The following is a 14,878-nucleotide window of genomic DNA, read 5'->3' as shown; positions in this document are numbered from 1 at the left end:
GTGGAACTAACGCCCGCAGCAGGAAATGCTGGCTGGGCTGGTGCTGAGTGGCTGCGAGCACAGAAGGATGATGAGGCTATCCAGGTGGTGACGCGGTGTGTGGAGAGGGGCATCCACCCTACGTTGACAGAGAAGAGGAGCTGGACGAAAGAGGCGGCCCAGCTGTTGCGCCAATGGACGAAACTGCGGGTGGAGGGGGGGATATTGTACCGTAATGTGACTGACCCTTACACCCAGGAAGAATATTTACAAGTTGTCTGTCCAGGTTCCAGGAGGAAGGAGGTGTGGAGAGAGATGCATGTGGCTGCGGCACATGCGGGGGTGGACCGGACGCTGGTGCAGCTCCGGCGGCGTTTCTACTGGCAAGGCATGGAGGGGGAGGTACGTCGTTTCCATGAGGGCTGTGTAAACTGTAGCTTACAAAAAACTAGGGTCGAGCCTAGAGCCCCTTTACAACCTTTCGAAGTCTCGTACCCCTTAGAAGTGGTGGCTATTGATTTCCTTACCCTGGGTCGACCTGCCGACACCTGTCAAAATATCCTTGTAGCCACAGATCTATTTACTAAATATAGCTGGGCCATACCCACACGTGATCAAACTGCTCAGACCACTGTTCGGGTGTTATGGACCCATATTATACAGCCGTACGGTTGCCCCGCCCGTTTTCATTCGGACAGAGGCGCTAACTTCGAGTCTGCGCTCATGCAACAGTTATGTAATAATTATGGTATTACTAAGAGCCGTACTACGCCGTATTATCCAGCCGGAAATGGTGGCGTGGAACGCTGTAATCAAACGGTACTTAATTTACTACGCTCGTTGGACACTGATAAGCATGGCCGATGGCCTGAGCATCTGCCTGAGTTGATTCATGCGTATAATAACACTCCTCACAGCGCCACTGGCTATGCCCCGGCGTTTCTAATGTTTGGCCGCCATCTGCGGCGCCCTGTAGACGTGGAACTGGGAGTACAGCCTAGGCAGGACAGATTTGGGGTGGGGGACTGGGTTCAGCATCACCAACGGCGGTTGAATGATGCGTATCGCACCGCAGGGCAAAGGATGGAAAGGATGGCAGAACAGCGCAAGCGCATGTATGACAAGAGGGCGGGTATCCCACCGTTGGTATCCGGAGAGCGAGTGTGGGTGAGAAATCGGAACAGACAGGGGCACGGGAAGTTGGCTTCTTGGTGGGACCCAGAACCCTTTGTTGTACTAGAAACAGTGGGCGAAGCTGGGCTAGTTTATAGGATTCGACCAGAAAAGGGTGGGCGAGATCGAACGGTGCACCGTAATGCCTTGAAAGTCTGTGTAGCGCCTCCAGAGGTGCCCCAGTGTCCCGAACCGACACCCCAGCAGCCAGTCGTGGGGCCGGTGTGGCAGCAGTGTTATGGTTTTTTCCCCGTAGCTCAACGACGTTCAGGGCGGGCTAATTTTGGGCAGCCGCCCGTACGCTACAGCCCTGGTTGAGTTGGTCGCAGGGACTGCTAATGATTTAGTAGGGGGGAGTGTGAGGGGGTGGAAGTAGCGTTATCCTTTTTATTTTTATTTTCTTTAATAATTGTTTGTTTTTACAATTATTTCCTTTTGTTTGAGCATGTTTTGTATAATTTCTCTAATATGTTTCGTTGTGATAATGCTATATTGCTGTCTCCCTCTAACAACCTCCTCTCTTTCCATGTGTGAGTCTGACTGCGAACTGATAGGATAACTAGACGCCGGTGCTGGCCAATGTATGGGGGACTGACGTCATGACCAGCCAATGGGCGGCTGGCAGAGTGGGAGGCGGCCCTTTAAGAGGAACGCCAGGCTCAGTCTAGGTTGACAAGCAAGGGGCGCAGACGTGTGTGTGGAGCAGGCTGAGGGAAGTGACTCAGGTGGCCGGCTGTGATGAGCAGAGAGACAGGCACAGGCCGAGCCAGGCAGTAACTGAACTGAACCTTATTGAACTAAAGTGCTAGGACCGAGTAGCGCTTTACCTTACAAACCCAGCGGATTCCAGACGGTGATCCGGGTGTCAGCGGTACCAGGCAGGGTCCGGCCATCCAGAGACGAGCGAGAGGGTCCTGACGAGCCGAACCGGCTACCCGGCTAACGAGAGGGGTCGTTGTGACTACTGTGGTGTCGTGCGAACTATTCGCAGCGGCAGGTCACAAGCCTGCCTGCGTGTGAGTATCCAATCCTGTACACCACTGTCACTAAAGTCACTGGCCTAGAGTTGAGCTGTATAGTCGTCACGACAAGGATACTGGCGTATTCTTTGTATTCACAGAACGGTGGACTAAAGACGTAGATGACCAAAGATGAGCTGTGCGCCGCTGTGTGTGCCATCCCACCTGCTGTAGAAGTCACTATTCCCACCTGCTGAAACGATACTCTGCCTATTATTTCATATCTGCTTAGTTATATAACATTTATTCGTCCTTAAATCTGCGCTCCTTGCATTATAATTAATTATCGTAATTATTATACTATTACGATTTGAGGCCTTAACGAGCCGGTACCATAAACTAAGTGCACTTTAATTGTCACCAAGAACGTTACGATAAGAGCAAGAAGGGGGGTTTGAATTAATGTTTTATTGTTGACAGTGCTCTTATTTTTAGTTTTTAGTTAGTTGGCGCCGTAGGATTTTAGGGTTCCCTTTTATTTTATTATTGTGTTTTTGGCGTGATAGAGGCCGCTGTAACCTAGTAATAAAGATTGTTATACTTTTCTAAACTGTCGTCCTGGTCATCCTCTCCTCATGATTTATATTGCTCTGGTGTTCCGTAAACGAACTTGTGTGTCCCTAAAGGTTGTGCCTTTTGTGCACTTATTTTCCTCTTTAAACGAGGTGGCGTTGTCGGAAACTTATAATTATACAATCTGCTAATGATAATACTTAATAATATACAACAAACCAAAAAGGTGTATTTACAATTATTTATTGGCAAATTCAGTAACAAGGTAATGACAAAGGTACCAGTTTAAACACTGGCGGTTAATGTGAGTTGGGCCACCCTTACACATAATTCCACAACAATCCAGTAGGTTTTCTTGCTAAGAGCTGTATGAATATCCCTGCAAAACAGAGGTTACGTAATTATTTGAATTGTTAAAGCTGCTCAGAACTTAAGTGGGACCACACCATGGGGGCACAGTGTGTACCGAATTAGGCTTAAAAGCTGTGCAGAGTAGCCTATGCTTGCATGGTTTTCTAATGCAGTGGTTCTCAACCTTTTCAGGCCGCAACACCCCAAATAATCATACTTTAACTGGGGAACCCCCTCCCCCCACCCTGACAAGCATTAAGAGTTGAGGCATTACATTTTGTATAACATAGTTCTATTGTAAAAAACGCAGATCTACATGCAACACAAACACAACGCCTCGCGAGCATGTTTTCACCATGTTCAGCAATTTCAGCCTCTAATATTTGACAATTTGTGACAAATGTTTAATTTGTAATTTTAGAGGTATTTAAAAGTCCTGAAATTGTCACTTTAGAAATGTGCAGATACCCTCTACTTAAACTTTATGTTGGTTTGTTTACCGTTGAGTGAGAAAACAATGTTGCACATTAAGTTAATCAACTGGGGACCCCCCAAAATAATGGGGGTCCCGACACACAGGTTGAGAACCAATGTTCTACAGCTATCAGTGGTGGGAAAAGTACTCAAATGTTTTACTGAAGTAAAAGTATCAATACTGCAATGAAACAAAGTAAAAGTCTGCAATTCACTTTTTTACTTGAGTAAAAGTACAAAAGTAATGGTATCAAAATGTATTTAAAGTATCAAAAGTACTCATTATGCAGAATGTCCCGTATCACAGGTTTTCAAATGTATAAAGATCTTTTGAAAATAGCAGATCTAAAAGCATTGAGAGTACCTCAAAATTGTACTTAAGTACACTACTTGAGTAAATGTATGTACTTGGTTACTTTACACCAGAGGTTCTCAACCTGTGGGTCGGGACCCCCAGGGGGGTCGCCAAATTATTTTGGGGGGTCCCCAAATGATTAGCTTTAGGTGCAACATTGTTTTCTCACTCAACAGTAAACATACCAGCATAACGTTTAAGTGTATAGAGGGTTTATGCACATTTCTAAAGTGACAATTAAGGACTTTTTAATACCTCTAAAATGACAAATTAAACATTGGCCAGATTATCAAATATTAGAAGCAGAAATTTTGAAAATAGCCGATCTGCTATTTTCACAATAGAACCGTTTTACACAAAATGTAATGCCTCAACTCTGGGGTGGGGGGTCCCCAGTTAAAATATGATTATTTTGGGGGCCGTGGCCTGAAAAGGTTGAGAACCACTGCTTTACACCACTGACAGCTATGTCAGTCAAGCTCACTCTGGTTCTCAAACTGTTTTGGCATCCGTACCTGCTTTCTGGAAATCTTAGTTGGAACTGTTACCCCCGCGACCCGATTCCGGATAAGAGGTTGAAGATGGATGGACCTGCTTTACCTGATTTCTTAATGCAGGTACTATACACCCTTTACACGAGTGCAACATTTTGATGAGAAAACTGCAAATGAAAACCATAGCTAGCATATGATATGAATGAATATCAACCGAGAATTCACCCAAATTCTCACATTTTCCACTTTCTCTCATGTATACCCTCTGAAGTACGTCCACATGTATGTGTGCCCCCATTTCACAGCGCTATGAATGGTATATATCAGTGTTTCGAAAACAAAGGTTTGCGCCCCATTTTTGGCCATTGCCAAATTAGTCAGGGAATATTATCAGAATACCTGTCAAAGCTGGGAATAAATTCCTTACCAAACAATTAATTCACCAACGCATCTTAATTAATCTTAATTTGACAGCTTTGTGACAGCTTTGTATCTTAATTTGACAGCTTTGTGAGGGGTCTAACTAGGTGTTTTTTAATTATTCTGAATCCATTGCAAGCATTTGTTTTGCACTTGAGCTAAATATGGACCCCACAAAACTGTGAAAAGTGATGACTCATCACCATCGTTTGTGGGACCATTTGTAGCCCAAGGAATGTTTTTCGTGCGAAACAAATGCTTGCAATGGATTCAGAATAATTAACAAAAACACATAGTTAGACCCCTCACATCCAACTTAAAGCAAATGTTTTTGAGTCATTTTTTCCTTTATAGTGTATAGTGAGTGAATGAGAAGTTACCCTAGCTGTCAAAGATTATCCTGAGGATTTTGAATTTCAAACTTAGTTAGATATGTTACTAGAAGACACCTTTACGAACACATTGGTGAAGAAAATGTTTGGTAAGGAATTTATTCCCATTAATATCCCCTGACTAAATCCGCCGGTTCTAAAAGAAAAGAACCTCTGGGAACTCAGATTGAAAATAAATTGCCCTTGGTGGATTTGGGTCAGATCCCACTCACCTCGAAGTGTTGGGTGACCAATCAGGGCCCAGTATTGGTCTGGTCTAACCAATTGTGTGTTTGTTTTTAGTTTTTTTAAACTGCCCTTTGGGAAAAATCAAACCTCGGTTCGAAGTGGGGCGGTGAATTTGAGCAGCTGTACCCTATGTGAGTGAGTGAGTGAGTGAGTGAGTGAGTAAACTGTGCCTGTGAGTGAGTGGTGAGTGTGCCTGGCCTGCACAAAACAGCGCCCCTCCTTTAACTAGTGTGTTGTGTGTGGCCACTCAAGGTATTGCCAGGCTACGGACACGGCCAGCCACCCAGCCACCCAGCCACCCACCCACATACCCACGGACATACCTGTCTATTGGGAGCGCTTTCACCGCTCCAAAAACCTTCCTTATAGAAGTACCAGACTCATATCCACGCAGTGATATAGTCTGGCTACGGCTACGTGAGGCTAAAGTAAATATGCAGTTTGTTTTCTTTTGTTTTTTTATTTTGAATAAAATAAAATAAATGACAATAAAAAAATAAAGGAAAAAAAAACACTGGCCTGTATTGCATATCAAACTGGGGGTCGTTTTAATGTAAAAGGTGCGAGAAACACTGATCCAGAGACTCTCTGTTGTCGCAGATGTAGCCTCGGAAACCCAGGCATTTTATTTTGGCGATAGGAAGAAAAAATATCGCAGATGTGACTTCTCTCTGCCTGCAGTGTGTACTCCTTTTAGATCATGGGTTATATGGAGCAGAAGACAGTGCATGCAGTGCACATGTGTCACCGGGAACAAACCAGGAAAGTGGAGAACAGTGCTTTGTAATTTCATGGTACCATAGGTTACTGGTGCTCAATGTGTGGTCTGGGGTCCCCCAGGGGTCCTTGAGGGGGTTTCAGGGGGTCTCTAGCTAAACGACTGATAGTTATATAGGCTAATAGGAACTAAATGGACCTATACAGAGTGTGTACAAATGGAACCAAATGGACCCTTACATGTCCAACACTGAGGATTTTTGGAGTGGTGAAAGCACTCCCAATAGACAGGTATATCCGTGGGTATGTCCGTGGGTGGGTGGGTGGCTGGCCGTGTCCGTAGCCTGGCAATACCTTGAGTGGCCACACACAACACACTAGTTAAAGGAGGGGCGCTGTTTTGTGCAGGCCAGGCACACTCAACACACACACACACACATACACGCACGCACGCACGCACGTACGCACGCACGCTGCTCAGATTCACCACTCCACTTCGAACCGAGGTTTGATTTTACAGTGTAGATTGAGGTCCAGAGATAACAAAATAAATAAATGTGGTTCTGGTGAAATGGCATCAAAGGTGATTATGAAAGTCATGCAAAGAAAAAGAGTGCAATGAGGACTCTATAGCTGGAGCCCTTATTCAATGTCCTTTTATATGCTTGCAACTCATGGTTCACTAACATCTCATTGTCGGCAGTGGTTCAGGGGTAGTGTGGCACCTTGGCAACCAGAAGATTCCCAGTTCGATCCCGGGCTCCCCCAGAGTTGGTGTTGAAGTGTCCTAATAAAACAGGATTATGATCTTAACAAAATACATAAAGGTTGAAATGAAAAAGTTTGAGAACCCACTGATGCAAAGCATTGGTTCTCAAAGTGGGGTCCGGGGACCCCAGGGGTCCTTGAGGGAGTTTCAGGGGGTCCCCCAGCTAAATTATAGTTAGGAACCAAATGGACCTGTATGGGTAACTCATGGGTACACTCTCAGAGTTAAACATTGTTTTTAGGCTACAATATAAATTGGTGCCTCAGAGATAGACATATCATTAAATTGGATTCCGTAGCCTAATTATGCATGTCAAAACTGGGGGTCCTTCCTTGAAAAATAAATGGTTGAGAATCACTGCTGCTATAGAGCCATAAAACTCTCAATGTGGGTTCCTTGCTGCATGGCATATCTTTTCAAATGGGGGGGTCCGTGGGCCAATAAGTGTCAATTTGGGGGTCCTTGACATGAAAAAAGTTTGAGAACCTCGGTTAGAAAAAACAGGTGCGTCTGTTAAGTCCCGCCCCCTTTTTACCTTACATGGCACGGAAAACAATGATTGGCAGCCTGGGACTCCAGCTGCTGGTGGGAATAGTAGAGTGAGACATGGCGGAGTTTGCGGCTGCAGAGAAGGGAGAGCTGGGAGAGTGGAGACACTTTTAACAACACTTCTGTCCCAACATGTAGAAAGAGAAGGAGAAAGAAGGGCAGATCTCCCGTCGGAGGAGTCTAGTCGGGGCTGTACTGAGCCGAAGCAGAGTCGGGTTTACGGGGGGAGAGTTTTATAACAGCTCTACCTCGGGACTGGGACGAAGAGTTTATAGGAAACAACATGCATTTACCAGGCTGCTGCTTCTTATTCTTCTTAGTCAACAAACAGCCTTGGGCAACAAACATGGCTACTTCTTGTGTCTCCTTCAGTTCGGAACGCTCTAAAAAAGCGTCCCAACTTCGGCTCCTCTAAACTAAAACAACGCGATCTTCGTGGGGGGAAGAAGCGAAGCGACCAAGGGGGGAGGAAAAAAGGATCTTTTCCCCGCTTTCGATAGGTTTAACAATCGGATCGCCGGGGCCGGGTGAGTGAGTGAGGGAACAGAACAGGGAATATTAATCCCGATGGAGCCCAGGCATAAAGAGTTGCTGGAGAAGTGTTACCAGAACTTGGTGGAGGACATCGCCGACGCGGGGCGCCTGGTGGAGGCTCTGGCTCACTCGGGCGCCCTGAGCCCGGCGGATTGCTTCGAGCTGGAGCACAACTGCTCCTCCGGCTCGGCCGGCGGCGGTCCGGAGAAAGTGGACCTCTTGCTGAAGATGCTGCTGGCCAAGGACCGGGACCACTTCCCCGAGCTGTGCGCGGCCCTGGAGCAGACTCACCCGCACCTGAACGCCGTGCTCCTGCAGAACGGCATGGTTGTTGGTGGGTCATCGGTGGTGGATCATCATCACCACCATCATCATCACCACCACACGTCTGGTGAGGAATCGATCTATCTATATAATAACAACCCTTATTGGAAGTGATCGCTTTCATGAGTGATGAGTCCCAGACCTGCACGGTTCATTTGCACACCCTATGATGACAGTGGTTCTCAAAGTGTATTTCAGGCACTCTCTACGTTCTAAATCGACCATTACAAGTCTGTAACTTTATGGACCCTGTTAGGGTCCATTTGGTTCCATGTGTACACTGTCAGAGTTAAGGGGAGACCTTGGAAATTGAAAGTTTGAGAACCACTGCCCCATGAGTTACTACTAGGTCCGTTTGATTCATGTAGTGGCAGTGTGCACTCTCAGAAGTTGTTACTGTGTAATAATGAATGTGTTATTACAGTCATTCTGTGTAATTAATGGTTTATTACCGTTTTATTTATGATGATGCGAACGTTGTTTTAGCAAAAGCATGTGGAAGGCTCCACAACACGTATATGAAATATGCAAACTATATATCCTACTTTTAATTTCTCCACAGTTAGAAAGGACGAGCAGTTTATGGTATACTTTCGTATTAGTATCCAGTTTTACTATTAACACATGCTATTGATAATCTGACAATTTGATCATAGGGAGGACTTTGGCTTTCCTTTGGGGGTAGAGAGAAAGAGAGAGAAAGAGAGAGAGACACACAATCATGTGACTTTGTGCCTATTCACAATCACATTAGCACTGTTGTGCTTGTGTCCTTGCCCTGCCACTAAAATCCCCTACTGTTAGCTACATGTAAAAGTACTTAATGAACTTTAAAAAAAGACTCTGACAATCAATGTAGTGACAACAACGCCTGGTGCCGTCTATGCTTTTAGTAAAGAGGGCTGGAATCAATAAGCCCTTGTCAATCTCAAAATGAATGGGCTTCTACTCAAATGAGTGGCTTGTTGTGTACTTGGATGGAAATGGTCTTTCTTGTGTTGTTGTGATACAGTATAGTGACTTAATTCAGTGTGTGCACGCACCACACTGGATCTTAAACCTTTTTTTATAAACCTTTTTAGTTTTCAAGGACCCCCGGTTTGGCATGCATTAGGACCCCCGTAACTCTAAGAGGTTCTTCTGTTTGCTTGCACAAGTTTGTGCAAAAATGTATTGCAATGTGTCACATTTGAAAATAATAATAATGAATACTTTTGGTGTTATTACTTGTTAATGCAAGTATACATTGGTCATATAGCACCAAAGTATGCATATTGGTCATACATTGGTCATAGCACGATTCTACAAATCTCTTCTAACTCTTAACAGTTTTCTGAAAAATACTTTGCTATATCAGTGGTGCTCAAACTTTTTCTTGTCAAGGACACCCCCCAAATTGTTCCAGGGACCTCCCCAAATTGTTCCAGGGACCACCAGAATTCCCTGATTCGAGTTAAAAATGTTAGCCTACAGCAGTGGTTCTCAAAGTGGATTTCAGAGACTCTCTAGGTTACGTTATGGGGGTCTAAATTTACCCTTACAAGTCTGTAACTTTGACAGTGTTACAAATGGAACCACATTTGTACACTGTCAAAGTTAAGGGGAGACCTTCAAAGGTGAGAACCACTGTCCTACAGTATATACCGTATTCAAAGATTTACTAAAAACATTTTTTCTTTTTTTCCAAAAATATGAAGTGACATGCTATGAGCTTGTATATCTGCTATCTTTGAATAGCCAAAAATGACACAGATCCTTTCCCAGTTTTTAATGGGTTAATGTGTGTACATGCGCACTGTGCATGTGTGTAGAGTGGTTCCTTTCGTGCACGCTCCCCAGTTACAGACCTGGCCGTAAGGGTCCATTTGGTTCCCCCCCGACTGGACCCCCTCAAGGACCCCCGGGGCTCACCGGACCCCTCTTTCAGAAGCATTTGGTGCTGTCGTAGCATATCGTCACTGTCGGGCATAAACCTTGTATCTCCAAGTTTCAGATTTGTACGTTTTTTCATCAAGTAAAGCCCTGCTTCGTCATACAACACTGTCGCACAAGACTAGTGAAAATAGCAGATCTGCAAGCACACCAGTAAGACTCCCTAATAGGGAGATAAGCGATGGTAGGCAATGGTAGCCAGTCAGGAGGGAATTTGGGAAACGGGACAGATCCATGTTGATGACATGACTTTAGAGATATTGTGTACCACTTTGCGTGATTTTAGGACAAAACCTGTAGGAGCAGTGTCCAAAAAAATGTGTTTTGCAAGATTCTGCCTCATGGTGGAGCTAGAAGAGGGCCATGTGAGAAATGGTGGATGTTGTGGTTTGGCAGCCAAGGAGTGTGTGTGCAAAGTTTGGCATCGATAGGGGCAACGGTGGTGGAGATATGAGTTGGGCAAAGTGTGACGTGACGTGAAACAGACAGACTGACTGACTGGCTGACAGCCGGTGGAGGTTTTGATATTAACTGCGACCTGACGGTCGCAACAATGCCTCGCGATGCGAGGCGTTGTGTGCTTGTAGATCTGCTATTTTCATTACTTTAACTCACTTTAACTCGCTGAGTACAATGTTATACGTACACACACACACACACACACACACACACACACACACACACACACACACACACACACACACACACACACACACACACACACACACACACACACACACACACACAGTCACACACACACTCACACAGTGCTATGTAGAGGGGTTTGTTTGGAGCTGTGAGGAGGACCTGGTTCTTGTTGCCGTGTGCATCGAAGGAAGCCAGGAAATGTCAGAATGACCCTTTACAGCTTGACCGAAATATTTCCAGAGCACGCCTAGAGAGCCATCAGCTATTTCTGTCTTTTTCAAATTCTAATTCCGAATCCTCTCATTGACTGAGCGCACGCACGCACGCACGCACGCACGCACGCACGCACGCAGGCACGCACGCACGCACGCACGCACGCACGCACGCACGCATCTGATCTATGGTTTGCACACTCATCCACCGCAGTGGGGTTTTGTTTTTGGTATGTGACAATATAACAGCCCACAATGTTGCATGTTAGATGGTGTCTTCTAAAGGTCAGGAGAGGTTCATGGCTCATATGCTGTAGGCCTGTATGTCAGTGGGAGAGTCTTTTTTGTTTTGCAGGTCTTTCAGTCTGAGTGTATCAAAAAATCACACCAGTGTGAACTGAGCGGTGGTGTCCATTAATTTCAAGGGTGTGTGTGTGTGTGTGTGTGTGTGTGTGTGTGTGTGTGTGTGTGTGTGTGTGTGTGTGTGTGTGTGTGTGTGTGTGTGTGTGTGTGTGTGTGCATGCACGCTTGCGTGCACATTGTTCAAGGCTGCTCGTCATTTAATGCAATCAGATAGGACTGTTTGGATGTATGGGCTGACAAGGCCAGAAAGTAGTTTTTTGCCACTCAGTAGGCGTTCCCGCATAACTTCCGGGTATGATGATGATGTCAGCGCATACCCTCTATAAAGGCATAAAGCCCCAAAACAAACAAAAGATATATATCCATCCATCCATCCATCCATCCATCCATCCATCCATCCATCCATCCATCCATCCATCCATCCATCCATCCATCCATCCATCCATCCATCCATCCATCCATCCATCCATCCATCCATCCTTCCTTCCTTCCTTCCTTCCTTCCTTCCTTCCTTCCTTCCTTCCTTCCTTCCTTCCTTCCTTCCTTCCTTCCTTCCTTCGACCACCTGGAACCCCCATCAAGGACCCCTGGGTGCCCCCTTTGAGAACCATTTCTCTAGCACAATTCTATTTGGGGATTTTACTCTTTTATGGAAAAAATATCTACTCTGTCTATAATTACATGCTCATAATTACATGATGAAAGTGCTTCACCGTATTGCAAGCTGCAGAAACATCCTTGTGGTTCTGTTTAACATGCTAATGAATTCATCACCAAAGTCAGTGTAAGTCAAATTGCATTAGCACTGTTCCCCTCACTGGCCTCCAGTGGGGTGCCAACACTTTGCGCCCTCACATAGAGAAGTGAACTATTTATACAAATGTTGGAGCGTGTCTTATGATTTAGCAGTAATTAATGCACACTGACCCACAGGCCTTGGTCCGGCACCTATGCCATGCCTTTGTATTTGAAAATACTTGTTTTTTTTGTTCTGTGCCATTGTCAAGCTATCGTGGCATAGACATAAGGGCCAATTAATAACACGACAGCGTCAATTTCCCCACCTTTAATAAAGCGTCAATTGTGCTCTTAATTCATCGTTTATTATACTTGAGAGCTCAAATGTGGGACAATATTTCGCTTACCTGTTTTTTTTTTCTCTTCTGGTGCATTTCACAACCAGGCACTGTAATACTTATTTATTCTCTTGTTCATCCTTAAAAAATATATATACGTTTTATTTCAAATAAGCTGCGTCCTGGTGTCCCTATTTTGGACGTGATCTTCTTCTTCGAAAATGTAAACAACAACAAAACGTTGTTATCATCTGATCTGGTAGAGGCTATTCTTGCCTGACATTGCCGACCGTACGACAAAGTACCATAAAACCAGGGCTTAAAGTTAACAGGGTCACAAAAGGCTGAAGTGCTGTTCGCTACTGTACTGGGCAGACAGGTTCCACTGTGGCACGCCTCCAACGCAGGCTCTGTCCTGGGACAACACTAGCACTTTATTTTACTTACTGTAAGTGAAAGTATCAATACTGCAATGTAGAAATACTCTTAAGTAGGCCTGGGACGATTCACTTACCTCCCAATTCGATTTCGATACATAGGGTGGCGATTCGATTTATATCACGTTTATAGATTCTTCTGCGATTCGTGACTCAAATCACGATTATTGCGATTCTTTCCCACAATTTACATTGCTTTTTTCTATAATTTGAATTTAAAATGTTTAGGTGGTGGTCATAGTAGGACCACAGCACTTAATTCTCTCACAACTTTTTTTGTGCAGGCCTGAGTGTGTGTCTGTGTGTGTCTGTGTGTGTCTGTGTTGTGCTGTAAACTACTTCTGAGCAACGTGTATCAAGAGGTCAGGTCACCAATTGACCTCTCAACAAGCGTCAATTAAGAGCTGTATTCCATCGGCTGTATTTCTCCTAAAATATATATAAAAATAAAATAAAAAAACGATTAACGATTCCCTTACTTCTCGATTTTTTTATTTTTTATTTGAGCAAATTACAGTCCAAAATATACAAAATTATACATAAAAGTATGTATACCTGCAACAATGCAAGCTCTTTTTAGTTCAGCTATTTTCAAATGGCCAAAGTGTATATAGGACTGAAGTGGTTAACTTAAAGGTATATTCAGTGATTGTATTTCATTCAAATAAAGTTCAAATTGGTACATTTTCCATTCATTCTCCTCACTAGAATGTGTGCTGACCATATAAGGACTTCCACCATGGCCCGTGTTACAAGCATAGCTAGATTCGGTTTTCAGAGGTGGCCAGCCAGTCCTCGACCAATCAGGGTAGAGTATGGCCGTAGTTATGTTGATGTTTAGTTATGATAGTCAAAATACAAGTTTTGAGAACCACAGTCGCTCTGAATTAAGAACATCTGCTAAATGCCTAGATTGTAAACTACTGAACTCATAAAATGCCACAGTCTCGTAGTAAATCTGTATCATACATATCCTGAAGCTGGAGACGTAGGCCTACCAATATTCAGTGATTGGGTCTGATGATCAAAAGGAGAACATTATAATGGTGTAAAAAAACAAACATTTCCACGCTGTAAGGCCAGTAAGGGACAAGATGACCCCCGGCCACTTTCATTATCACTGAATACACCTTTAATGTATGTTTTTAGTAAATGAAGTTGTCAAATAACTCTAGTGGAGTAAGTACAATATTTGACTCTGAGATGTAGTGGTCAGATGGGTGGACGCCGTGCATTTTCATTTTTTTAATGATCATATACTTTAAGTTCCTATTTATCGGTATCACTGATGATTTTAGATCAAAAAGTAATTAATATATTTTATAACAATGCTATTCACGTTATTCCTGGCCCCGCCCCCGGTTTCCTGTTCATATCCTGAAAGAGGCGGAGCTGGCCTGAAAAACATCATTTGGTTTCCTGTTGTCCTTGCATTAAAGTGCCAGTAGTTGGCGTTCTAGGCTCTGGGATCTGAATGTACATGGGTTGCCATGTCCGCTTATAATAAGCAATTTGTGTTTCTAAAAAATAGTATAGTTGCTTACTTTCTAATATTTTTTAAACCAGTGGTTCCCAAATCAAGGACCCCAGATTAACATATTTGTCCACAGTTGCAGACCCCCATCTGAAAATATGTGGTGCCAGGGACCTCCACACAGATTTATGTTGTTAAAATGTTTCAAAAATATTCAAATTTCTTTTTTTCCCCTAAATATTTTTTTAAATAGCAAATATACAAGCTCACAATGTGTCGCAATGGGTTACATGTCTCCATTCCGACATGTCTCCTTTTTGACATGTCTCCTTTCCGACACTAACCCTATGCCTAACCCTAACTCTAAACTTAACCTCTGTGGAAGTGTTGCCACTCTGACAATAAGAAGTCAATGTCGGAATGGAGATACGTCCCCGTCGCAATG

The 14,878-nt window shown here is 44.1% G+C and overlaps 1 protein-coding gene across 1 annotated transcript in view; it reads left to right on the top strand.

Annotated features, from left to right (window-relative positions):
• Nucleotides 1-7,586: 7,586 nt before the first annotated feature.
• LOC308303669 (disks large homolog 5-like) overlaps nt 7,587-14,878 on the top strand; it is a 72,376-nt gene continuing 65,084 nt past the window's right edge. Inside the window, exon 1 of the mRNA XM_080748117.1 lies at nt 7,587-8,358. Within this exon, the coding sequence (XP_080604243.1) occupies nt 8,001-8,358 (358 nt within the window). The 5' untranslated portion in view covers nt 7,587-8,000. The remainder of the gene's footprint in view (nt 8,359-14,878) is intronic.

The sequence above is a fragment of the Nannobrachium achirus genome (genome assembly GCF_963921795.1).
Source record: "Nannobrachium achirus genome assembly, chromosome: 18".
NCBI lineage: Eukaryota > Metazoa > Chordata > Actinopteri > Myctophiformes > Myctophidae > Nannobrachium > Nannobrachium achirus.
The sequence above is the reverse complement of the archived record's forward strand: the minus strand, read 5'-3'. Positions and strand labels throughout refer to the sequence as shown.